Source organism: Manduca sexta, chromosome 9 (genome assembly GCF_014839805.1).
Source record: "Manduca sexta isolate Smith_Timp_Sample1 chromosome 9, JHU_Msex_v1.0, whole genome shotgun sequence".
In the NCBI taxonomy this organism is placed as follows: domain Eukaryota; kingdom Metazoa; phylum Arthropoda; class Insecta; order Lepidoptera; family Sphingidae; genus Manduca; species Manduca sexta.
In genome coordinates, this window is record NC_051123.1 from 11,149,838 (window position 1) to 11,175,846 (window position 26,009).

At 39.2% G+C, this 26,009-nt stretch overlaps 1 protein-coding gene across 1 annotated transcript; it reads left to right on the plus strand.

Annotated features, from left to right (window-relative positions):
• The first annotated feature begins 449 nt into the window (after positions 1-449).
• Positions 450-24,444, plus strand: LOC115442385 (14-3-3 protein epsilon). Its single transcript, XM_030167409.2, has 5 exons — positions 450-698; positions 4,193-4,356; positions 17,269-17,424; positions 17,861-18,019; positions 22,895-24,444. Exons 1-5 carry the CDS (start codon positions 635-637, stop codon positions 23,135-23,137), a joined length of 786 nt encoding a protein of 261 aa, XP_030023269.1. The 5' UTR covers positions 450-634; the 3' UTR covers positions 23,138-24,444.
• The last annotated feature ends 1,565 nt before the right edge of the window (positions 24,445-26,009 follow it).

Genomic DNA, 26,009 nt, shown 5'->3' on the forward strand with positions numbered 1-26,009 from the left:
ACATGAGCATCCCAGGACCGATCGTACCTATTCGAATTCGAATTAAATATTTTTTGGCACCTGGTTTTTCTAGCGACTTATTTATTTTTATGTGTATTCCTGCGGCGTTGTCTAGAGCCTTTGGCTCCGTCCTTAGGGCCCAGCCCGGCGTCCGGGCCACCGCCCAGCCCCTTTCAACCTAAAGCCAGCCTGGACGCCGCGCCGTCTGAACCGTGGCGCTAGGAGCGACCATTTCGTTCGTTCTATGAACGGGCCGCGGCCCGCTGCCGGCCCTGTATTATCTCTGTACCCATGTTAAAATCGCACAAATCATATCAAACTTAAAATTAAAACGATCACAATTCCTCCAATAACTCCTCCTTTGGCACTTTTGTAATATATAATATAACAAAATATACTTTTTTATAAAATATAAAATAATAGTAGAATTTTTCCCATAATACCTATAGTTTGAGTAGAAAATAGAAATAATTTATGGCAATAAGCTGGCAACGGAAGCTGCCATGTCTATGACGTCATGGGCGGAGTTTAGTTGAAGATCGAATTCGGATTCGGTTGGCGGGCGCGGCCATCTTGGTGAATTAGTGACCTGGCGATTCGGTTTTAGTTAGTGAAAAATCATTTGTCATCCACAATGTCGGAAAGGGAAGATAATGTGTATAAAGCCAAGTTAGCTGAGCAGGCGGAGCGTTATGACGGTGAGTACATATTTTTTAATATATCGCCTCTATTAGGACGAAAATTCTGTCTTATTTTCGCCGACAGTTGAAAGACGATTTGGTGATAGTTTCAAAAAATTATATGCATGTATATTCTATACGACCCTTCCTACGTCCTTTTCAGTGGAAAATAGGGTGTAATACATTCAATTTTCATTCTTTTATTACCTTAGCAAGAAATCAATGTTACTGGTTAGGCTTGGTCAGCGATCGATGCGTCATCCGCCGGTGGGATGTCCTTTACATTTTTTACTATGATAAAGCTAATGAAAACGTCTGAAAAACGTAGGAAAACCTTCACAGTCCAGTAATGACGACGTTTTCTGTCGTAAAAACTGCGATCTACGTCTGAAATGTACGGAATGTAGTATGGTTCGAGAAAGAATTATCTTAAATTTTTCCCATCCCTGGGTAATAGAATCGCGATCGATGTCATTGAATTCGGTCATGCATGTCGCGCCTTGGACAAATAACTCGTTTGGAGGCTGCGGAATGTTCTGGTAGTATTAGACGACGCAATTTTACGTCGCCTCGGATTTCACCCATTGTTTCATGATATCAGAAGCACGGGAACTCATGATCTGACGCAGTGGCGAGATTTTGAATAATCTGGTCATTGTGAGAGCTCGTGGCGGGTGTCAGGTGCGGGCGCACATTGCTTTTACCTCATTATTAAATGAAATTAAGCGGCCGGGCGGGCGGTTCATTGACCTTTATTAGAATTATCACCAGAGTACCCTGTACGGGGACATGTCGTAAATCTTATCAACCACACGTATTGTTACTCAACGTACATTTTTTGTGCGAACCATAACTGTCAAATATCAAGGATTTCGGTCGATTGCGACATTATCAATATCTCAACAGTTGACATATTTATTTTTTATCTCTCTCTTACATTTTACAAACGTTTCGCGTAAAACGAGAGGTGAATTGTCATTTGTGAGTACAATGTGAATGAGGGCTTGTTTGTTTAACATAACTGGGAATCCCACTTGTATTGCCCACATGGTGGTCATTATTTTTTCGGTAAAAATGCCGAGAACGTGTGCACTTGACCACACCCTTTTGCTGATTCAACAGATTACCCTAGTTGCAAGTCTTAACATTTGACTAACAGAAAGTAGTATGGGAAAATGATGAGCCAAACAGTTTACATAAAATTTTTCAAGTAATTATAAAATGTACTACAATTTCAATATAACCTCTGTTAGATGGAATTAAATAGAAAGCATTATGCATATCAGAGAAGGTGGCTTTTTATGAACTATCAACCAAATAATGTAGTTATTAAGATTGATTTTCAAACAAAAAATGTACCAAAAGAGTGAAATTAGCACACAATTGTAAAGAAATTTAACTGGATTGGTTTTTGTGGCATGTCTGGTGACATTGATTGCAGTTGGAGTTCTAAGTATTGAATGTGGCACATTTAGATCTTACTAAATGGAAGGTAGGAGTGAATGGCAATCTTGGATTGATAGTGCAATGTAGAGTAGTAACCCTGTGCATTAAAGACTATTATTAAGAATTGAAATGTTGTTCTTTGTCTCGAAAGCACATTGTGTGAAGTTTTAGCAGTTCAAAGTTAGTAAGCTGATAATATCAATTTCAAATACAAATTAACAATTAGTTCTTTCATTGAGAAATTGGTCTAAAATGCCATGTTTTCCCAATCAATATCAACAAAGGTATTAAACTTTTAAGGCTTAATTCCTACAACATGTTCAGCAAGGCCCATGTGTTGATACCTAAAATTTGCCATTATGTAATACCCCATGGCCTATGTGGGTCATCCCATAGTTACATAATTTACACACTCGCATCTTCATAGTCCTTTATAATACTTCCAACTACTAGAAATAGGCCTCTGCATTGAGAGATTTTCAACCAAGCTGACTTAATAATAGGAAGACTTCAAATTAGTAAGACTTTCTCAGAAAAAAAAACACATGTGCTGCAGAATGATTATATGTAATTTACTTAATGCCCTAACTTTATGAAGGGTCATTTATTCATAAAACATACCCTGTCCATATTAATCATACCTTAGGTTTTACATACATATTAATTCTAGAAGACGGATCCATACAATATAATGTTTTTGTCAAAAATGATGTTTCAATCTAGATTATGATGTTGCAAATAAATATTTAAAGTTTTATGTAAAGCTAGGTTTCTGTTAATCAATACTGCAGTGCTTTCTTTCATGGATTTGACAACATGAATGCATTGCAGTAAATGTGGAACATACAACTTGTGCAGAAATTGTTGTTTTTGGTCTAACACACACAATATCTAAATAAACAATATGACACTGTTACATCAGAATCAATAAATTTGTAAAAAAAATCGACAAGAACTTGCCAATTTTATATATTTTCTCCATATATGTCAATGTGATTTGAATTTTCACCGCATTATGTTAATGTGTCCAGTTTTAAGAGTAAAAATATGAATCAAGGACGCTATCTGGTTGTGTATATGATAATGAACGATATCATCACCCAACCTGGCTAAACCTATCTTATTTTAATTTCCTTAAGAATTATCCTTGATCTCTTTTGCTGCTTATTATAAAAGAATTAATAGTTCGAATCATATTTTATTGAAGATTTGTCTTTATTTTAAATGAACAGATTTCCCCCGAATTATGCAATTTACAGTCATATTGATTGAAATCCCAATTTTAATACTATGATCAGCTTAAACATTATATTAAGATTACAAATTTAATTGAATACAGATGAAGGTCTTGTAAATAGAAATGATTCTTTACATGCAAATTTTATATGAAGATTGCATGTTTGTCCTATATAGCAGTATGAAATGAATAAGAGAATTGGTGTGGGTTTTGCATAATGTATGAATCATTGCTGAATTCAGCCTCTACTCAGACTAAATGCTGCTTTAAATACTGAGATCAGTCAAGTTAATTAAGTAAGCTGTGAATACAAGATGGATTTAATGTGCAGTTCATTTTATATAACCTGGAGGTGGATTGAAAATTGATAGTATAGTATTGTAGTGATAGGTGTGTTTTGTATCACATCATGGGATGTAAATGATTAGTCGCATCACATACACTTCTACTCATTTCAAAATATTTGCATATTTATGTAACCAATATCTGCAATGAAAATTTCGATTGTAATTTAGTGCCATTATGCATTTTCGTTTTGATAATAAAGATGATGTTCAATTAAGATCTACAAACTTTATGAGGTTATAATTGTCATGTTTTAAATAATTAATATACAAACTGTGGTGTCACATTATTTATCCTTTCATTGCTTAGTAAAGTACATGTCTGAAAAAGAAGGAATGAATTCGATACTTGCACTGTTACAAATTTGTGATGGGTTTTTTTCTGAATATCTCTATTAGTTCGTGATATCTACAATATCTATTAGGTCCGGACCCTCAAAGAATTTAATGTCTTGGATTTATATTAACATGTCTTGTTATTGCAGAAATGGTGGAGGCCATGAAGAACGTGGCGTCGCGCAACGTGTCCGACAACGAACTGACTGTTGAAGAGCGGAACCTTCTGTCGGTGGCGTACAAGAACGTCATAGGAGCGCGCCGGGCCTCCTGGCGGATCATATCCTCCATCGAACAGAAGGAAGAGACAAAAGTGAGTACCCACACCTCTTGGCTAGTTGAACGATGTCGCAGGTCTCAAGTTCGAGTCCCGGGTCGTTTTTCCAATATCAGATCAGTCTGGTATTTGTGCTCGATTTGGCGATAGGCTCGTTCGCTATTACATCATGAGAAGAATCATACATGGTGAGGAGTGAGTGTCTAGTTGTACCTCTGCATAGCCCTCGCATGCAGTGTGGCGTGATGTGTGTTTTTGTTTGTTGTGTTTTAGGTAGCTGGAAAATCCTTGAAGACTAATTGAAATATAAAATTATTATTTGGACAGCATTGTCTAATTTAATCGAGTAAAAACATAGTGTATGGACACTCATGCTATCAGTCATACTACATCGGCTAACTACGTTTTCATGAGGAAAATTGTTTTGGATGACTGCACGCTGCGTAGAGTATGTTTTCCGGTTAAAAACCAGTTTTCATCTTCAGTATTTTATAAGGAGTAATCGCGCAAAATGTCACTAAAACGTAGAACAATTAGATGTACAAAACCACGAGGTGGACTAGATTGACAGGTTTTACTAGAAAACTCTATTTGCCATTTTTATTTCCAACTATATTAAATGTATGCCTCATCTGAGCTTAGGGAAAAGAACGTGCACGCATAACACGCAAGTCATAAGTTTATTACAACGCATCGATTACGTAAGAACACGTGGTTCGTGTCTGACTGCAGGAGTCGGTAGACAAGATACTGGGGTGGGTCTTAGTCCGCTTGGTGCTATCGCTTTATGCAGGCATACATCAAGTACTGAGATGAAGGACGTTATAGCCAATATAGTTACTGGGTAGATTTATGGGACTCAATGTCTGTGTGATGGGTGCAGCGTGATGCCATGCGGACTTTACGACAAAGTATGGTGTTGGTTATAATATAGTCAGGCAGGTGACATTTTGTAACATAAAAGCACGTTAAAGCAGGCAACAATATGATGTGGGTAAATGCCGGGGGGTGTGCAGGGCTGTCACCGGCGCGAGATGGTACGCGATCGATAATCCGCCGGCGAGCGTGCCCCGCGTGCGGCCGTGCCCCGTACGAAGCACCGAACCGAGTACGCCGCGAGAAATTACTTATGTAACCGGCTGAACAATAATTGGACACCGCGGCCGTGATGCGACTGCAGGAAATGCACACGATCACTTGCACATAATTCGATTTAATTTCTTGAGTTTTGCATGTTTAGTGCGGTAGTCTGTTTCATTCTACGGGGAATGTGTTCTTCTATCTAATAACATGTTGCAGTTGAGTCAGTGGATACTAAACTATGCTGCACGCCTCAAATCATAGGTCGGAAATAGGTCCTGCATATTCGAGCATTATGTAGTTGTGTTAGCCTGCTTACCCTTTCGGGTATGAAAGCGTGAACTAACTTGTGTATGCACATTTCTGAATTAGTTCGTCTTATTTGCTCTAAATCATAAAAACGTACCTCGAAACCGTAAAACGTGTCAACTAACAGTACTCGAAGGAAACGCGATACCACTAAAAGCCATTAAGATAACTCGACTGCTGACCCTTCAATTGGAATGTGAAAAAAGCTATTTGCCCGATTTCCTTAATTATTTTTCTATAAGGAAATTAAAAATGTAACTGCTGTATTGCGTTTCTCATGCAACTGAGCTGTAGAAAGTCGAACGTTGTCGTGGGGAAGAACCCGAATAAATAGAAAGAGCCGTTAGCGAGAGATAACGTTTTTTTCTCTACGTTTTTACATTGTGACACAGTACGACAAAAAGTAGCGGCGCGACAGCTAACCGGCCGTGTAATGAGGAAAATGACTCACGCCTAATTGTTTCATATAACGTACGATTCAGCGCAGTTAAAAACTAACGCTCTATATGGTGGGTGTATTTTGAATTTGATGACGCATGTGTGTGCGCTAAGGGCTGGGGTACACGGGCGCGATGTGCATTGACGCGGCTGCGTAAATATGCAGCCGCTGCAGATGTGATATTAAAACTTACTGGTAAAGCCAAGTGTACATATATTTGTATATTGAATGGGTCGGCTCGACTAAGTTAGGCACCATTGTTCGCTGTCGCTCAAAACTCAAAACCGATGTTAAGTAACTGCTTACCAATGAATTTCGTTGGATAACCCTAACGACTTGCTCCCTTTCCTAATCTTTTTTTGAATGCTGCAGCAATGATTCTTGTACAACTTTAAGTGCTAATTGACGATGCAAATTACGGATCAGACGAGCCACTTACTCGTTTGCTGTCATAAGAAAATCAAAAGCACGATACGGTTGCATGCACTACACACAGTATTGACAGCATCGAACCTCCAGTTGCGTTTCTTAGACATTGTCGCATTGAAGTATCGACCGAACCCGGACACGCCCCGTGACTCGTGTCTGATGCAGTTGTGGAGACGCACGGCGGGTGCCAAATGGCACGGTTTGACGCTCATTCCGCTGGTTAACATTCAATTTGTATTGTTTATGGGACTACGGTCTATAAAGACGGTTATATCTTGCCGTCTGTTGTGTGTTCGCGTCGTGAAGGACGGCTCAGCGAAATTAGATGCAATTTTTTTGTTTTATGGGATATTTATATACCGAGGCTATAAAATTTTAAATGTGAGGAGGGATTAAATAATGTAGATAAAATTCCATTCGGACAGCTGGAAGTTGACAAATAGTGTAAAATTGTCAATGTGGGTTAGTAACAACTAAAATTGAGTTTTGTATTAGTGTTTAGTTTTTTTAATAGACATTCGCAACGCGCTAAATTTAGGAATTGTTGTGTTTCCACGCCAGTTGTAGCTCGGTAATCCCCAATTATATTAACACTGCGCGAAGAAGAGTAAACATTATTTTTGTATTCGATCATGTCAATGAGGTGACATCTGACGTCAACGATTTTTTTTAATCATCTGGAAACTACCACCTTTTCGGCGCATATTACAATGTGTCGAATCGGTAGAAGAAACTTCCTAATGCAAGCTGCCTCCCTGTTTCGTCAGCTTAAAAGTCGGTCTGCATTGCTCATTCATTACTTGGATAAAAAAAACTTCGATTGTAAATCACGGCACAATGTCGTGGCATGCCGTCTAGTGCGGCGGCCAATCGACTCAACGAGACATGAAAGCCGCTCATTAACTTCTAAATTGCCCGCCACGATTCTTATCGGCGTGAGGGCTGCCCGGTGTTCTGAGGTGCCAGATGCGGCGGTGTGTACCGAGACTGCGTCAATGCCATTTGCTATTGATTAACCCCTGTTGTGACCGGGGGACTGCAGTGAAATATGATTTACTTCGACCTACTTTGATTATCCTTTCGAATGGCGTGACGAGCTGGTCATTAACAATGGAACAATAATTTTAGAAAATACTGCATGGCAGAGCTGTATACACCTGCTTTGAGTTATTCCACTGGTTATAATACTCCTTGAACCTGTACGATAGTACTTGCACACTGCTGCTTTGTAGAATGGATAAATTAATGACAAATAATGCGATGTTATTACTTACGCGTGATAATCTTCGAACTGGACTGCAAACATGCCTAGCTGCGCTAAGGAAAGGAAAGATCGTTATGAAGACTTTATGAAAGGAGTATACTATAGTCTGGGTCGAAATTTTTTAAGGTATCCCATACTAGTACTACGTGGTTCTACAAAAAAGTGGTAAGGCTTTGTGTAGGCTGGCTATTGGTACGTTAAATTTGTCACCCCTTAAGTCAAATAGAAATAGACAAAATGAGGCACACGTAAACCTTTAGCGCTGTTCGTATAGGACATACAGCGTTTCCTAAAGATATGATTCACGACACGTTCCATACATGTTTTTGATGTATATTTTTTTTATTAATTACCTTAATAGAGCGTAGCGTCTCCCGTCGCGTTGGAGAAGCGCACCGGCGACCGATCGATAACAACGAATTCAATGGTGGAACGCAACGGAGCGCACGCAAAAACACGACGCGGGACAAACTAAATTATACACTATTCACTGATTCATTAAATTCCATTTCATTATTCAATGCGCTATTAGCAGACTATATAGAGGATATTCCGTTAGGGATCCTCTTAAATAATGGTGTAAAGTTAGTTGCCACCTACACCCCGGTATGAATTAGAAAAGTACTCTTCAGCCGTACAGCAATTCACTAACAAAGTTGAGCGCATTGCACTGTATTCGGAGAGTAAACAGATAGTAATATAATTATAATGAACTCCAGCAGGGAACTAGGTTAATAACATTTTATGGAAATGTGATGGTAAAATAAAAACTTAAATACCGTTTGTTAATCCTATAGGCGTATGAGGTTTTCTCATAGTAACAACGGCACTTATACAACTGGAGAGTCACTTGATAGCGCCAAAAATGTAAATTCAAATAGGAAAAAAAATTGAGAATAAGGTACCTAGTAATTACCCTGTCAATAATGTTCATAATCATATGCGCATTGCAAGTTAGCGAAATAAATATCGAACAATTTCTCGTCTCGTCAATTAAGATGCTAAAACCCTCAGCCGGCGTCGCAAGTGTGGGACGCGGACCAAGTTCAGTATTCCCGGTGTCTTGTAACAATGTTGCCACCGCGTCGTGACAACCTTGTGTGTCAATTCTCATGCGTATCAATTTGTTAATCAACTCCTCCCTTTGTTACCGCGTTTTCCACTGCACGTCAGGTTCTTAGGAAAAGAGTGTTGCGGGTTGAGGAATTTTACCGGTATCCTGTTTGGTCCACGATAACACGTGTGTTCGTGTATGTATATAGTATTGTATACTTTCACGCTATTTATCCCAGGGGTAGGCAGATGCACGAGGGTACGCAATTAGTGCAACCACTTCGCCGTGCAAATTCCATCTTGTCTATCTCCACCGTTAAGTGATTAAGTAAACTTTATTATAAATGTTGTTCGCATAACGCACAACGAAATTCCACTCCCAACATTGCAGCGACCGCATTAACTTCAACAAAATGTCGCCGATGCATAAATTTCCCCGAGTGAAAGGTCTTTGTCTAACAGTGAAAAGTTCAATAGTTTACTACAAAACCCGCTCGCTACCCACCTTTCTAATGCAGTCTCGATAAATTGAAATATTGATCGAGTTAACGTTTAACTCGGCGGCGATTTGACGCAGTTTCGGAATGCAGTGAGATCATCCGATAGCCGAGATAGCGCACTATACGCAAGCCATCGGTCTTTGATAGCCGATTAGTGAGATTGTTTGACAATCTCATTCTTTGTACATACACGATTATGTAAGAAAAAAATGACGTAGTATTTTAAAAAATTTAAGGCTTGTTCAAACTGTTCCAACAACGCGCGTTTAGAAATGGAGTATTATTACTTTGTGATTTCATTTTTCGTATGTTCTAGTGACTACTCATTTTTGGACACGGCTAACACAAGCTAGTCACTCGCATCACCGTGACTGGTCGCTGGACGAGTAACTGTCAACATTCAGTTCACTAGTTCGCATTGTTTATACCCAAACTTGAAACCAATACGTTATTTATCACAAATAAAGTGACAGTTTCATCTTCTAGGTACAAGATGAATCGATATTGAGTTTATTTTTACCGATGTCGTGCGGATATTTTTATTTCAATTTATATCGGGCGTGTCGGGCGTTGCTGACGTCATTGACACATAATTAGTTGTTTGATAAATATTTAATTGTTAGTCTAACAGGATTTCAGCAGGTTTTAAATTCACCGAATTCCTGAGTTCGTTCTCATGTTCATGCCATGTGATCACATCGAAAAAATGTTTCTGTTTGGGGGTCGATTAGTGTCCGATACTCCGATATCCCATGAGCCGGAAATGAGCTCGCTGAATCGTGGGTGCACTAGTTTCATCTGCACCTACCCCTCCCTGGTTCACTGGGCAAGTAAAGACGAGGTGATTTCATTTATTAACGCAATCTCAAAAAGACCTTGTATAGTGTGTACTGAATACTTCCCAGATAAATCCTTGTATAGACGGTAGCTTTCAATATCCCGTCTGCGTCCGTCCCTCACTGTTTCCTCCCTCCGCATCCCTCCTCTCCCCCACGATATATTCTCATTAGTATTTGACCATGTTCTAACGGCTTTGTGCGAGCGGCGTATTGAGAACAATCGGGAACTTGGATCATTATTTGTTTGGAAGTTCGCCACTTAGTTTGTTGAACTATTTCGTATTTGTTTCACGTCATGTGTCGGAGTGAGGAGAGAATGTTATGTACTTTATAGATATGTTTTATGTACTTGCTAACTATGTACAAAAGTTTTTATGGTTTCAATAGAATTTATTAGAAATGTAAATGAACCTTGTACTAAATATTTAACAAGGAGCGTGTATAATACATGAAAGTGTATTTCATTTGTTGAAATCCCCTTTGTTCTGAATCGTACATTTCTTGAAATTAAGATATAACCAATGTAGTTAATGAATAACACATTACTTCATTTTATGCAAGGTCTTTTGAAACAGACGTTAGTAAGTTAGAATAAAACTTGCGGATTCAGTGAACATAGCGGCAATTTTTAGAATTACTTGTATTTTGACTAGATTTTAGATAAGCACTTTGTGATAAAGCAGGTTGAATTTGGTAATAAGTTTCTGGTATACTTGTATGAACCTACCACCGGTTAGTCTATGCCCGCCAAGCGCCACTGTAGTCATTATGTTTTCAAGAACATTGTAGTTGTATTTAGTATTTGTTGATTTATGGAGAAGGCGTAGTTAATTATCACGTGAATGGTTCGCTCGTATTATTTACGTGCACACTGTGAAGGCTCGCGGTAAAATAATGATTTTTTTTTGCTCGACGGCCCGTAGTTGTATTAAAAAAATGCACGTCTTAGTACAATATCGACTACTAAGATTCGAATACTTCATTGAATCAAATCAACTAGATTTCGTTCATTCAATTTAAATATTAGTAATTCTTCTAAGTATTAGTAGTATATTAAATTCAAAATCGCACACTCCTCCGTTCACACAATGTGCAAAATAAGTACAAAGGTTATCTTTCGCGTATTAATATGTAGATTAACTACAAATTGCGTTGGGTCATACCTTCACATTCGTTATTGAACTCCGAGCGACGGTATCTCATATCGGCTAATGATGTTGGACGCAGTGCGATGACAATCAGAGATTTATCCGCTGACAAGTGGGTCAGCGTGTGCCGTGAGCCACGCGAGACTATTTGGCGCCGGCACATCTCTATTTTGCACGGGAGATGCTGCTTATTGATTTTGCTGTCGGCCGCCCGTCTTGTGTAGGGTTGCCAACCGTTGGATTGGAAATGGCATACTTTGTTTCTTTTAGATCTATTTAATTTTTTGATTGAGGACTTACATTTGTTGTAGATAATACTGATTTTGATCTATATTAGTCCTAGTGAACCGATGAGTTCTATAATGGATCAAAGAAATGTGTAATATAAGAAAAAAATCATCAATTATCTCATTAAATAAGATACCAAGGTTTTCTTACCAAGGATTGTAGAGACAGTAACAAATCAATAAAATCTCCCAAGAGCTAAAGAATGCAGAAGTCAAGGTCATAAGTTTTATGTATAAATCTTTATAATAAAAAAGAAACATTAAAAATGACAGTTTAATAGATTGGCCAGACTTCAGAACATACTCTAGAGATTTAAAAAGCACATAAGTAACTCTACAACCTACCTATCTCGCTTCGAAACGCATTGCTAATTGTATACCTAGACCAGAGTATGCTATTGGACACAGCTCAATACAAATCGAGGGCGCGGGCCGGCAGAGAATGAAAAAAAAACTGCAAGTTTTTCCGTAGGTTTGTTTGCACAAAGCTGGGCTTTGTTGCGCGGACAGAAGGCATTGTGGTGTGGGCGTAATGTGTGCTCCGTGCGTCTGTCGACTGAAAGGTCAGCGCCGGTAGGGTTATCAGGTGAGGGAATCAAATGGGCTGCTAGCAGAATTCTCCAGTTTGTCAGATTGGCTAGTAGAGATGAATATCTGTATGATTGGATCGAACGGGTAAGGAATAAGATACTACGCAAACTCGACACACGAAGTTGGTTCGTTGGATTAATTAGGTTTGTGATAGGTCTATACTTGCTGATTTACCTTTCGTAGGTAAGCATGCGTGTTATAACTGAGTATTATAATGATTTTAATTTCTGAACGAGGAATGTACCTTATAATTTAATGTTCTATTGCTGCTATATAACGGCAGCCGTAGCGTACATTTCTCGTGTACGAAGTCAAAACCGCACAACGGTATATTTTTCCCGAGACAAGCGCACGCAGAGCCCGTCCGCTCGTGTTCGTCTGGCAACCCTGGCCGCGAGCCTGCGTTATTGATCCGCCGCGCCGCGATAGCAACAGGCTTTTCACTGTCCTGCGTAAATTAAACCGTATCCAGACGTTTTCAGCGAGTAAAGGATAATGTTTTTCAATGGGCAGGACAGATTATCTTGAGACTTCCAGTTTGGTTTGACCTGTATATGGGCCATAATGAATTGGTTTTGAGTGTTGAGTACAATAAGGATTGCGTCGTGTCGTAGTTATATTGTTACATCAGCTTTAAAGTTTTGAGTTCGAATCCCAGGTCGGGCAGTTATACTGGGTTTTTCTACTTATTATCACTTGGACTCGAATACCCGAGGAGCCGATTGACTCGCCCCCTATCACATCATGGGATGGAAACGTTGGTGCCTTGGGCGACAGGCATATCTGCAAAGCTATGCGTACCCCTTCAGGGATAAACGCGTGATGTATTTTGATTTTGTGTTTAGAAAAGCAAATTACTATTATAACAGTTGAGAATCTTTGCAACCATGTTACCTTGTTTTCGCCCCATGAGCCGTATCCGCCATGTTTTACGGTACATATTGTGTCCTTACGAAGCGTGAGGCAGCAATTACACATGTCTGCATAATTATGGCGACAGTCGAGGGCTGTCGAGTCTCTCGTTGCGTTGTACTTATCGCTTGCAGGAGTTTGTACTTTCACCACGGTTGCTAAGGTAAAAAAGTTAAACTACCTTCACTTTTATATTTCTCTGGATATTTTTAGAGTCCTGTAGGAACTATACAGTTTACCGTGAGAAAAATTGTCTTATGTCTTTTTCATGAAATTTTTCTATGCGAAATATGACGGCGTTGCTCTGTTTTATGAAAGGACAGACTAACAAAAATGTACGTTTATAATAATATCCTTATCTTTAATAATAGTGAACTGCCCAGCTCCTGATTCACCTGAAGATGGTGATTACATCCCAACACGAGTAATGATCATATTTTCCTTAAAGAGGCAGTTTGAGACTTTAATACCACTAATCGCATCAAAGCTCAATGGATGCGAGTAAACAGTAGTGAACTAGTATACTATCGCCAGTTTTGAAGATTATATTTATCCCTCAACAAAATCTGTTTACGTTGGTATAGTTAGTACTCTACTCCTACGCCCTTTATTCTACCCCTGTATACCTGGTTTTAATGGGATAACAAAACGCCACATTGCAACGCGTCGGTTTGCCCTAAAGCAATGAGATCACCCGTATCGAGCTGGCTAACACGTAAGACATGACTGGGCTTAGCTTCGACTTGCATAAAATTTAATACGCATTTTTATAAAAGAACGCGGAGCTTTCCAGAATCCCTCCATGTTTATAGCCAGTTGGATTTTATTGAAATTGCATTTATTGTGTTGAATTGATTCGTACCCGACACACAGATGGGAAAGCGATATAAATTGATATTTATTATTTGCCGAGAGGGAAGTGGATTGAAACAATGTGATTTCCGACTGGAAGCGTTTTTATTTGGTCTAGTGTTTTTTTTATTGACGAGTTAGCAGCTCGCTAGTGTAATAATGCGCTATTGCTCTTAAATAGTGGAGGACGAGGCTTGCATTAAACAGCTTTTAATTAGACCGTCCATATTGTAATTTTGTGAACCGATTTAAAGGTATAAGTTTTCCAGTGCGTTCTTGTCTATTACAAACTAATTATAGATATGGGATTGTACAATGACCGAACGGAATAAGTCGCAATAATGTACATTTCTGAGGATAAAACCACCGGCCATGTCAATTCATTATGATTCGATATTACTGAGTATCTCAATACACACGAGGACGTCTACAAACATAGTTACAGTTATGCCAATGTTAAAATATAATATTTCGCACATCTTTTTGATGTAGCTGTACCTCTACAACATTTTCAGCTTCACTGCTCAAGTGGGCGAGTTAGGCTTAGATCTAGACGATTTATATGACCTATCGCTGATCTTAAATGTGCTGTCATAGTTGTGTTGTTAATTCTATCTACAGTATTTCACACTTAAAGAACTCAGCTATAGTTCTTCATATATGCATTTGCAGCATATATGCTTATATAGGCAGTGAAATTCCTGGTCATTTTTTATATCATGTCAGGCTGACAAAGATATAGAATGCTGCATCGTACTTATAATAGAAGTGATGACTGATGATGCCACTGTATGCACGCTCATCAGTCGACCTACGTTTCGCCTCGTCATGCGTATAAAAGAAAATTGCCCATCGAATCCACCTCGCCCGCCCACAACGGGCCGCCTTCGAAGGTTACAACCTCGGACCGTTACACCCCCGTCGATTATACCGCCATAACCTACTTTTGGAGGTAAAAATATATATTTTTTCCACCCGTCCGAGGACACGGGGTGTTTGCGCGAATGCGATCGACCCGTTGACCTTATTGCGACCCCGAATGGCGTTTCTAAAGGGGTCTTTGGCCCCTTTGTTTGCGGTTTTTTCGGTTTCGAGCCGTCTGGCCCCGGCCCTGTAATGTGAATAATTTGTATTACGTATGTACTTTGCTCTGGAAATCGGGATTGGATTTGGGCTAATTAGATTGTCTCTATGCTTTATGGTTGGGTTGTTGCCAATGTGTGCCTGGTAAAGAAAATTTTATTTGGCCATTTACTCATTCTCCTGTACTGGTTTCAATATATTTGTATTAGACGCTACTTGTATTCAATTCTTACTGATTGAGAATGTTCCCATCTTTCACTCCCTTTAAGCTCGTGTCTTTTCTTCACGATCTATTTTTTTTACGGTGTTCAGTTTCATTAAATTTTAACTCTTCAATGATATTGTATCGAGTCATATCAAAAGTTTTGGAATGAATATACTAAAAGAATACTTAAAACCTTATCTTATAACAGCAAGTCCATATCGCTCAGCGTGTTTCTATATCAGAATTCTAGCTTACGAGTAATTGTTCTGGTGGTAGAATTAACACCAGCGAGAGAATCCCATTTCATTCATATTATATTAAGTCAAGAATAGAGATTTTTATGAGGTGAATCTTGGGTCTTCGGAGTCTTCGACAGTCACATAAACAGATTTTGTAAATTCGTACGACATAGTAAAACTGAAATTGACCATATTTTTTTTGTGACAGTGAAAAGTTTATGTATAAAAAAATATTTTTACATATTAATCCTTAACAATCTATTTCGAGGATGAACTTCAAGCTTATCGAATGACTGTACCAATAGCCGACTAGAATAAAGTCTTTGTCGAAAAGTCGCTAGTACTAAAAAAAATACCGATATTTCGTGACGTCGGGCGCCGCTCGTTTCCTTCCAGCTCCTTATTAGGCATGTAGATACGTAGATAACGTTTGTTTGTTCCGGTTCTATAACTACAGTGAATATTGTATAAGTTTTATTTCGTTTCTCTGAGTCAAGACCACTCTGTAGACTTGTAAGTTACACGTGTTGTTGTCTACAGTGAATGACTGTGAGGTGATGGTCACCTCACAGTAATAGTATGTCATAAGGTAATTCAGCTATACGTTTGGTAAAAAATCCGTATTATTCCTTAAGGATTGAACACGCTCCAGTATTGTTTTCCTGTGTTAATGTTAATTTATTGATACGAATATTACGTTAAACAATGACGTCAAAATAATAGTAAACGTTCAATGCTAACTGCGCAATTTATAATTAAATGTTTTGGGTGGTGTTTGTTCTGTTTAATGGAAGGCGTGTTGCTTGCCGTCGGGGGAATGACCTTGTCGTAATTATTAGTTTAAAAATAAAACTAGGTGGTAAATTAGTTATTGTAATAGTTTATTTGGTCGCCGCGTCCAATTGTCCATGCTTGAAATCTACAGCAGAGTATAATCTTGGTTGTTTGGGTTCCCCCGAGCGCCAGAATAAGCTCGCTGTCATACATTTTGTATGAGAGTTGTCGCAGCGTACTGCCGGAGTATTCTGCGCGTATTTGGTTTACTTTTTTTTTTGTATTGTAAAGTCAATGAATCTTTGCTCAATGGCTTTTTATTACATTAACAACCATATTCATATCTAAAAATGAAATCCGTTTATTGTCCTTTCGATGTCATCATACAACTGCAAAGAGAAATCTATGGAAGAAAAACAAAATGAATGCAGAGTCCTTCATCCTTCAGTCCTTTCCTTCATTGTATATTATATCAGCGACTCCAATCATTAACCGCGCTTAGTCCCGATATCTGACGATGTCTAAGCGGATGCGACGCACGCATAATCTGTCGTATTGGAGTTAAACCGCGGCGATAATGTGACGGAAACGGTCGCCGGTTGTAACGAGTGTACAGTTAATACGAACCCACCGAATGTCGCTAATGACACTCCCAAATCGCGGGTCGGTCGTACGAAAATGTTGTATAATATGACAGAAGTTTTGTTGGGAACGTTTAAGAAAGGCTTTGTGTTTTACAGGAGTTGCGGCTAAGCTGCGATAGCAGTTCTTTTGATACTATTTTAAGGCTATTCTCACTACAGTCGACATAATCTTGGAATAAACGGCATTTAAGCTCTAAGATTTTCATATTGATTTTCCTACTACGTTGATGATTTATCATAAAGTTGTCTATATGGTTAGTGTGTCGTATCCATGTTAAGCAATATCTGTGTGTGTTGCAGGGCGCAGAGGACAAACTGAACATGATCAGGGCGTACCGCAGCCAGGTGGAGAAGGAGCTGCGCGACATCTGCTCGGACATCCTGGGCGTGCTGGACAAACACCTCATCCCCAGCTCACAGACCGGCGAGTCCAAAGTGTTCTACTACAAAATGAAGGTGAGCATTCAGTGACGGCAACGACACTCGGCACCGATACAAAATGAGGACAAGTCTTGAACATAGGTCCGGTGTGGTTTGTGATGGTAAGAACTATAGAGAATATAGATACATTTTAATTGTTACTACAAGTTGGATAAAGAAAGATATTTAATATGTAATGTCTATGAATATTTGTATTAGAAAGTTAATTTAGTCTTCAGAAAAGTACAGCGGAAATGTAAGGGCAATGATGAATCTTCGCCTGTTTATTCATATTTCATTTCTATAGATCATTTCATCTGTAGACACTCCCCACTATTTCCATAATCGCTTACAGTGAACGTGAGCAGAATGAGTACACGCGCATCATAAAGTGGCGAGGCGCGTCTTCTCGGATGAAATGTGTTAATTGTGTATCTACGAGCGGATTACAAGACGTGCAATGTGGTTCCAGGGTGACTACCACCGGTACCTGGCGGAGTTCGCGACGGGCAACGACCGCAAGGAGGCTGCCGAGAACTCGCTGGTCGCGTACAAGGCAGCCTCCGACATCGCCATGACCGAACTGCCTCCCACCCACCCCATCCGCCTCGGACTCGCGCTCAACTTCTCAGTGAGTACCACACACGACACAACACAACAACATACCCTACTACACAATGCTAGGAGACTGCCAGTCATTCTCCATGGAAGTACACCGCAGTGTTAATCTATACAAAATGTACAGCGTGCCGTGCCCCAATTTGTCCAGTGTCTGACAAGGGTCCAAGACTTGCTGAAGAGGAAAGCTATAGCATGATCATTGTATTTGTTTCAGCGTTACGTAGCTGTTATTTGGATCTTACTTTTTAATAAGGGCCACTGCTTCTAAGACCAACTGGCGATAATGGCTTAATTAAGGCTAGTTTAATGTAGTTACAAAAAAGAAGCACCAGTATTAGTACGAACTAAAAAGGAGCTAGTAAAATTGATGATTATCTAAATATTGATGCAGATACTAAAAATGTTGCGCATCATATCTATCATTGAGCGTCACGTGTTGCGCGACATATGTAGCATGATAAAGTCGCTATTATTATTAACGATGACGTAACAGCCATCCACAGGGTGTGTTAATTATTTCAATCAATATTTTGCACAGAGTATCGGCTGTATACGGCCCACGACTTCGTTTACACGTAATTATGAATACAATTACTGCGCTTTACAAACATTGTTTATTGATAATGTTATCGGATTCAGTACGGTTTCTTTTGTGTTGTGCTACTTCGTGTGACGTATTTTTTATTTAAAATGTCTTTAAGTTTTAATACACTACTACTATTTAGATTAAAATTTATCTTAATTTTTTTTTATAAAAATATATACATGATAATTAGAATAGTTGTTTTTGTTAGTTTATAACGGAATATAGCAATCAAAATTAGGAATTGTTATCTCGTTTAGGGATTTGAACTTAACAAACAACATTTACACGTAGATTTACCAACATGGCGTTTGTTTACGCGCGCCGGTGATTTAGTTTCCGCAATCGGACTATAGATAAAGGCGATAAATACGCGTAATTCATTGCGAATACTTTACTGAATTAGAAACGTAATTAATTACGCATAGATAAGTTTGTCTATAATTAATCGATTGGCAATATAAACATAGAATAGCGTGCCTACAAGTACGTGCGTTTGTAAAGCGGCGAAGTACTTGGGGTCGATTTACAAGTTCTATTCTACGTGTGTTTTTTGTTTCGAGTTTTTGACTCGTCTATTGACTGTTTTTAATAAATGATGCCAACTCAATGTTCAATCCGATTCCGAAAATGAACCAATCAAAATTACTCATTTGTAAACATGTCAAAATACTTGTTCTGATTAGTCTATTTTTGAGAGCGATGGGGGTCGTTTTCAAAAATGGTGGCATATGATGGGAGAAGTACGATGCGATGGACTTATTGTGTCTTTGCATATCCGTTCGCGGATAAAGCCCTGTGCCTGTCTAGATGTAGGGTAGCCAAATGGTTTAGCAAGTATCAGTGTGCATTGTTTTGTGTTTAGTAGGACGATATCGTCAGCGCTATGAGACAACTAATGTGCCAGTGACGAGCGTAGTGTGGTGTTATGCGCATGCGCAAGTAATAGGGTTTATCCAAGGCCCCTCAAAGTCAAGTGACATTCTTATCTCACACGTTTAACAGCCAACAAAATCGCGACTATATTTCGGTCATGTCATTACCTAATGATTTAAACGTCGCATTCTCGGAACGCGTGACCGTCCACGGACGTTAGGGGAAACGTTAGCTCTCGACGCGAAGTGACGTCGGCGCCGTGAATCACCGAGATGATGTCACCGCGGACCGCGAAGAAAGCAGCTCCGTCTTGTGAATGGGCGTAGCGTAGTAATGCGTCGGCAGATTTGTGAGAAGGGTTTGAGACTGTAACTACTAACTATTGACGTTAGAATTCCAATCATAAATTACGTTGGCGGAATTGTATGTCAGTTAATATCACCGTGCGAGAATGTACGGATAAAAAAATCGTGTGGTAAAATGTCAGATGGGGCTGTTTTTCTGCGAGAAGGGTGTTGAGAACACAAATTGCATGTAATAGTTTATTTTGTATGATATTATTGATTGGAACGTCTTGACGCAGCATTAAGATAATATCTATTTAGGGTTTGGCATTCAAAAGATTTCTTAGTTTGTGATATTTCGATATTAGACTTAGCATGCCTCCCATTGCGGCTTATTAGTATGACTACCACGTCAAGGGCGTTTTGTAACCGACAGCCAAAATAAAAAGTGAAAGCGGCAATAATGGATGAGTCACAGTTCGGGGTCAATTTGGAATACAAATACTCCACGTATTGGCTAATGGCTGTAGCTTATTGGTTGTCTTGGAGGTGTAGTGGATGACGGTCATGGAACTAGACTACGGGTTCGATTCCTGTATTAAACCATGTGTCAATTGCTATGTAAAGCTATTCGAAGGATGTTTATTTATGGAAGTAGCTTGTGTAATTAATTACTCGGTTATAAGACATCTCGTTGAGTTGAATTTAGTACAATGCCAAACAGAACATTTTGGCTATTGATTTGCTCGTCTGGCATCTTGATATTTGGTCGTATAATTGTAACATTATTTCAGTTTAGTTAGGAGATTTCCTCGGGGGTGTTATTACCGCTTTATGATTAAGGATTATCATCAAAATCCGACATAATCTCGTCATTCAAGTTTTGTGTTACAAAAAGGTCTAATTAATTCGGTGTTATAAAAAGACGTCAATCAAAATATGTATTTTTCCGAAAGTGAACGCGACACAACATATACGCACTTATATGTATGAATGCAGTCTGCAAATCGTTCTGATGATAATTAGATTCTTCATAAATCACTACATAGTATAAAACAAAGTCGCTTTCTCTGTCCTTATGTATGCTTAAATCTTTAAATACGCAACGGATTTTGATGCGGTTTTTTTTTAATAGATAGAGTGAATCAAGAGGAAGGTTTATATGTATGATAACATCCATTAAATAGCGGAGAAATATTGCACCCGTGCGAAGCCGGGGCGGGTCGCTAGTTCTATATAAAAAAAGCCGACAGGAATCGAAGTATATGGACCCTTTGCCACTATTAATATAATGTCATACAGATGTAGGAAAAACGACTCGCTGCAACGTCTCATTCGTTTTTCATAAATATCGAGTCCACACTTTGACTTTAAGATTTTCGATATCTGTAAGGAATGATAGCGCGCAGTCATTATCGCGTGCTTATCGGTTATCAAGTACGGCGTGTAGTGTACGGTCTGAGATACCGCGAGTGACGTTCGCAGATACAGAGGCATAGTTACCGGTGATGGATAAATATGCTGGGTTGGTAAAAATAAACTTATTAGTTTTTTTTTTATACAAACGGCAAAATGACCTCACCGCACCTGATGGTAAGTGGAGTGGGGTCCAATAGAATGTCGACTGACGAGAGATGATTACCCCTTGAGAGTCGACACAGTTATGCCGGCCTGTTGGAACCGGATATATATAGGCTGATCCTGGATGGCGACACTTATGTGAACCACTATGGCGGGTTTTAACACCTTGTGTGCGGTGGTCGCTATCCGGGCGAATATAAAATATATCCTACCACCAACTACATAGAGTTTATTTTTTTTATGAAAAGACAGGAAGCTGAAAAAATTTATACTGCGATTATAATCGTATTAGCAGTTTCCTACAGTAACTTGGCATTGTCGACTGTTTAAAAGAATGTTGATACATTTCTTCGCTTTCTACGAATCACTGATTCTTAGTACAAGATTATTAACTTACCCAAATTCTAAAATAGAAATCGTCACCTACGTAGAAATGATTACTCAGTAATATTTGCAGCTAATATTTATTTTGCGACCGCGCGGCGTAGGCAGAAAAGTATGTGGTTACGTGTCCTGAATGAAGTTTATTGTTGTACGTGAATCACTGTCGCTCTGTAGTCGCGCGGTGAGTGCCGCGCCGTGCCAAGTTCCCGCTGACCCGAGCACGGTCAATGGAAATATTTATTTTGTCACGTTGACACCACTGACGCTTGTTTTGTTGTTTACTTTCTGTTTCTATTGATTAATCATTGGAAAATTGTTTATGTATCATATACGCCGTAAAACGGGGCCCCGTGAGAACTAAAGAATATATCGCAAAGCGCCACTGCGCGGGGGATGATCTGGTGATGTCAATGGGTCGTACTAGAGATCCTTCTAAATCGTCTTTGTGCGTTGAATTTGGTCACCGTAGAGTTTTTAGTCTGTAGGTCGGTGTAGGACAATCTGTTAGGGTCCGTGAGTCCAATATATATCCTTCCCTCCGGGGAAGCCCTTAAATAGCCCGCGGGCTAGGTTCATCAGTATTTTTTCCTCAAGAAAGGTCACACAACTACTAACAACATACGGCATAATTACCTACTTTCTAATGTAGGTCTATTTTGCACAGTTCGGGGAAAATGGGCGTCACCCGACCACCGCCCCTCGCTACTCGGAATCAATTTGCTTATCAAACTCACCGGGGTTATAAAGTGCGCACTAACTACTGAGCTCGCCTCGCGTTCTCATTACCCACATTAGTCTAGGCATTTGAGAGGTTTTTCATGTTTCCAAAATTAGTGCTAAGTAATGTAATTACTAGATTTATGTTTGATATGTTAGGTTGACTAGCGTAGGATAGGTATTAGGTAATAATGTACTTCGTAATTACAAGGTCTGGAAGGGGTGCTATTTGTGTTTTCGGGACGCGTAGTGCTCACCACAACCTTAACCATTCATTCTAACATGGATCTTGTGAATTGAAATGGGCAATATGCCGACTTTCCTACTTAACTGTAACGGAGAATTGATAATGAGGAAATGAGTTGCAATGTGTACAATTCTGTGGACACTTGCGTGGTGGATCACACTTGACATAACACTTCGTTTGGTCATGCGATAATGTCGTGTTTGCGCTTTGCAGGTATTCTACTACGAAATCCTGAACAGCCCGGACCGTGCATGCCGGCTCGCCAAGGCGGCGTTCGACGACGCGATCGCGGAGCTGGACACGCTGTCGGAGGAGAGCTACAAGGACTCGACGCTGATCATGCAGCTGCTGCGGGACAACCTCACGCTGTGGACGTCGGACATGCAGGGCGACGGCGAGGGCGAGGCCGAGCACAAGGAGCCGGCGCAGGAGCACGACGACCAGGACGTGTCGTAATGGCGCCGCGGCCACGCGTTACTATAGTACCACGTAAGACCCAGCCCCGACCGACCCGGCCTCGGTCTGTACTCCAACACAAACCACACTGTAATCATTAACCACTATTTATATATTCATAAATATCTATGTAACACGTACCAGTACGCGAGTACACACACTCAAATAAATAATAAAACAAACAAATAAATAAACCAATGAAATTGTCAGTCGAATGTGTTATCGTGCGACGTACCACGTACATGAGAAACGTTTTGTTTATGTATGTGTCAAATTATATACGAGTAATATAATATACACAGTATGGAATATCTAGTTCTTTTGATATATTTGTTTTCAGTTGGTGAAATAATGTTTAAGATGATAAAGTACTTTGGTATTTGCATTTGAACTGTATGTTGTTTGTTGTATTCCCCTACGGTAACTCGATGGATCTCTTGGTGTCTGCGCGTGTCGGACTCTGTTACAAGCTCTACACACGCTGTATCTGTCGCCAGCCGCTCCGACTCCTCCGACAGCTACTCTAAGGTGGGAATTGTAAATTTTCTAAGTATTTTATACAGTGTGTACAATGAATGTCCCGTACCTGTGCCGACGTCTGCACAAATAGTCGTTTTATACAAGGACGTTTAATCTCGTGGCTAAGTTGTTGTTTTGAGACTGTTGCTAGTTGGTATTAGTCGGTTCCCCGCCCTTGGCCCTCGCCGCATTTGTATACATTTGAATTATATTTTGAATTGTGTAACATTATTAGGGTGGTGTAGGTAGCGGCTCGCAAGTCGCAAGTCGCAGTACGTAGGTGAACGCCCGCCTCTCATAGATTAAAGACATTGTCGTTGTTCCCGCTTTGTTCGTATCGCAACATTGGAGTATTCACATCTGAATTGCTTTAATTACTTACGATTATTGTGATAGAGATTTTGTATATTTTAATTTATTTTTTGTAATTTCGCAAGTTGTCTAAAGTGAACTGTTGTAGCGCTATCTCTTACGGCTCCGAGCGGTTGTCCGGTAGTTGTCAAGTTGTGCTAGGTTAAGGTGATGCACTTGCGTATGTATTTATTGTCGAACACATTCCACCTCCCGCGTCAGTGCAGGCAGCGCAGCGGAGCAAGTGCGTGCCCTAGTAAGATATTAGCGTTATTTTATTTGAATTTGTAATATTGCATATATTTTGTTAATTTATCCACAAAAATACTGATGCAATTAGCCTTAGTGTTATGCAATATTGATTTATGTCCTACCAACTACATGGAAATTTATTGTAAATGACAGTGTAAATCTAATAATAAAAATTCAAAAGTCCGTATTTTTGTTTTATTGTGTCCCACGTGGCATTCAGTTGGCAACATTGTTCTTGGAAATGTCTCAATTTTCTAAAATCTATGATAATAAAATTAATATCTACCTTAATGTTTTGTTATTATTTACCTCTGTCCGACGAAACTACCGACTATTGCAAAATGTCTCGACAGCACTGTCATCACATTACTGTTCAACCGAGAGATTCACAAAGGCTCGTGTACGCGCCGACACCGACTTGTGTTACTATGTAGACTGAATAGCAAGTGTGCTGTCGCCATGATTTTGTCATTTCACTGTATATTGTTAGAAATATATTGCTACCCACGAACATCGCATTTGTAGAATGATAACTAAAAAATAGTTATGTTTGCATACCATGCGCACAGGCGAAATACGAGGGGAAACAGGTTATGGAGTCAGCTTATTTTCTTAGTTATGAAATATGTCTAAATTAATCTACTACAAAAGAGAATCATTCTCCTCCTACTTTATTTTAAGGTGTTAAACAATATTTTAATATTGTAGTACCTCTGTGATATTATATTGAACACAAGATAAAAAAAATAATAATTGAGCAGTATCCCTTACCATCATCGAAGTTCAAGATCAAAAAAAGGTATTTAAATATGGTAATCTGAAGCTTATTTGAACCTAACACAAATCATTAAACCCAATTTGATATTGAGGATATTACCTTTGCATATTCGAAGTGGTCATATGGTAATTAAATAAAATAGGTCTATTCCGAACCTCTTCGAAAACAAAATAAAAAATAATCATTTTAAATGGAGTATAGGGTGCCGTATAAACGAGCTGATAAGTTGTTCAGTTGTGTTCTTGCTAATTTCAATTAATATAGGTTTTAAATATTGAACCAATTATTAAGCGTTAATAAACTGAGTTTAAAAGAATACGATGGTAGCTTGCAAATGCCCTAATTATGTATGTTTAAAAGAAACTGGGAAACAATTGCAATATCACTATTGATTTAAGTTGGCCATAGACAATGAAGAACTAGCATAGATATCACGCTTGCATTCTTGCTTCAACACAATTCTTATAAAGTTTATCGAATACTAATCGTGCTTCATGAAATAAATAATTTTCAAACCAGCCAACTTGTCTAAGGAAGAGTCAGACGATAGTATTAAAATCTTTTAACTTTAACATTTCTAAGCATTACTAAAGAAATGAATGCAGTTTTAATAAAATTTGCATGGCTCACCATGCAAATTTTATTAAAACTGCAGGCGTGAGATCGAATTTTAGGCTCTATAGAGCCCTCTGAATGGGAGGCGCTAGCAGGGCGACGTATCGAATGGAGACGCCTCATACAACTACAGGTGGACGCCTTCGAAACAGCGTCGTAAGGAAATTGATAAGAAGCGTGATCAGCTAACGATCCGTCCATCGGTGTCCATTAATTATAATTACGTCGGCGGATTATTGACGTGCCCAAATTACGCTCGTACTTTCGTTAATAAAATTGGCTATACAAGTCACGTAAGAGCACATCGAAGTGCAGAAGCGCGACTAGAGGATGCCCAGTCATAGCTCAAGTTAAATA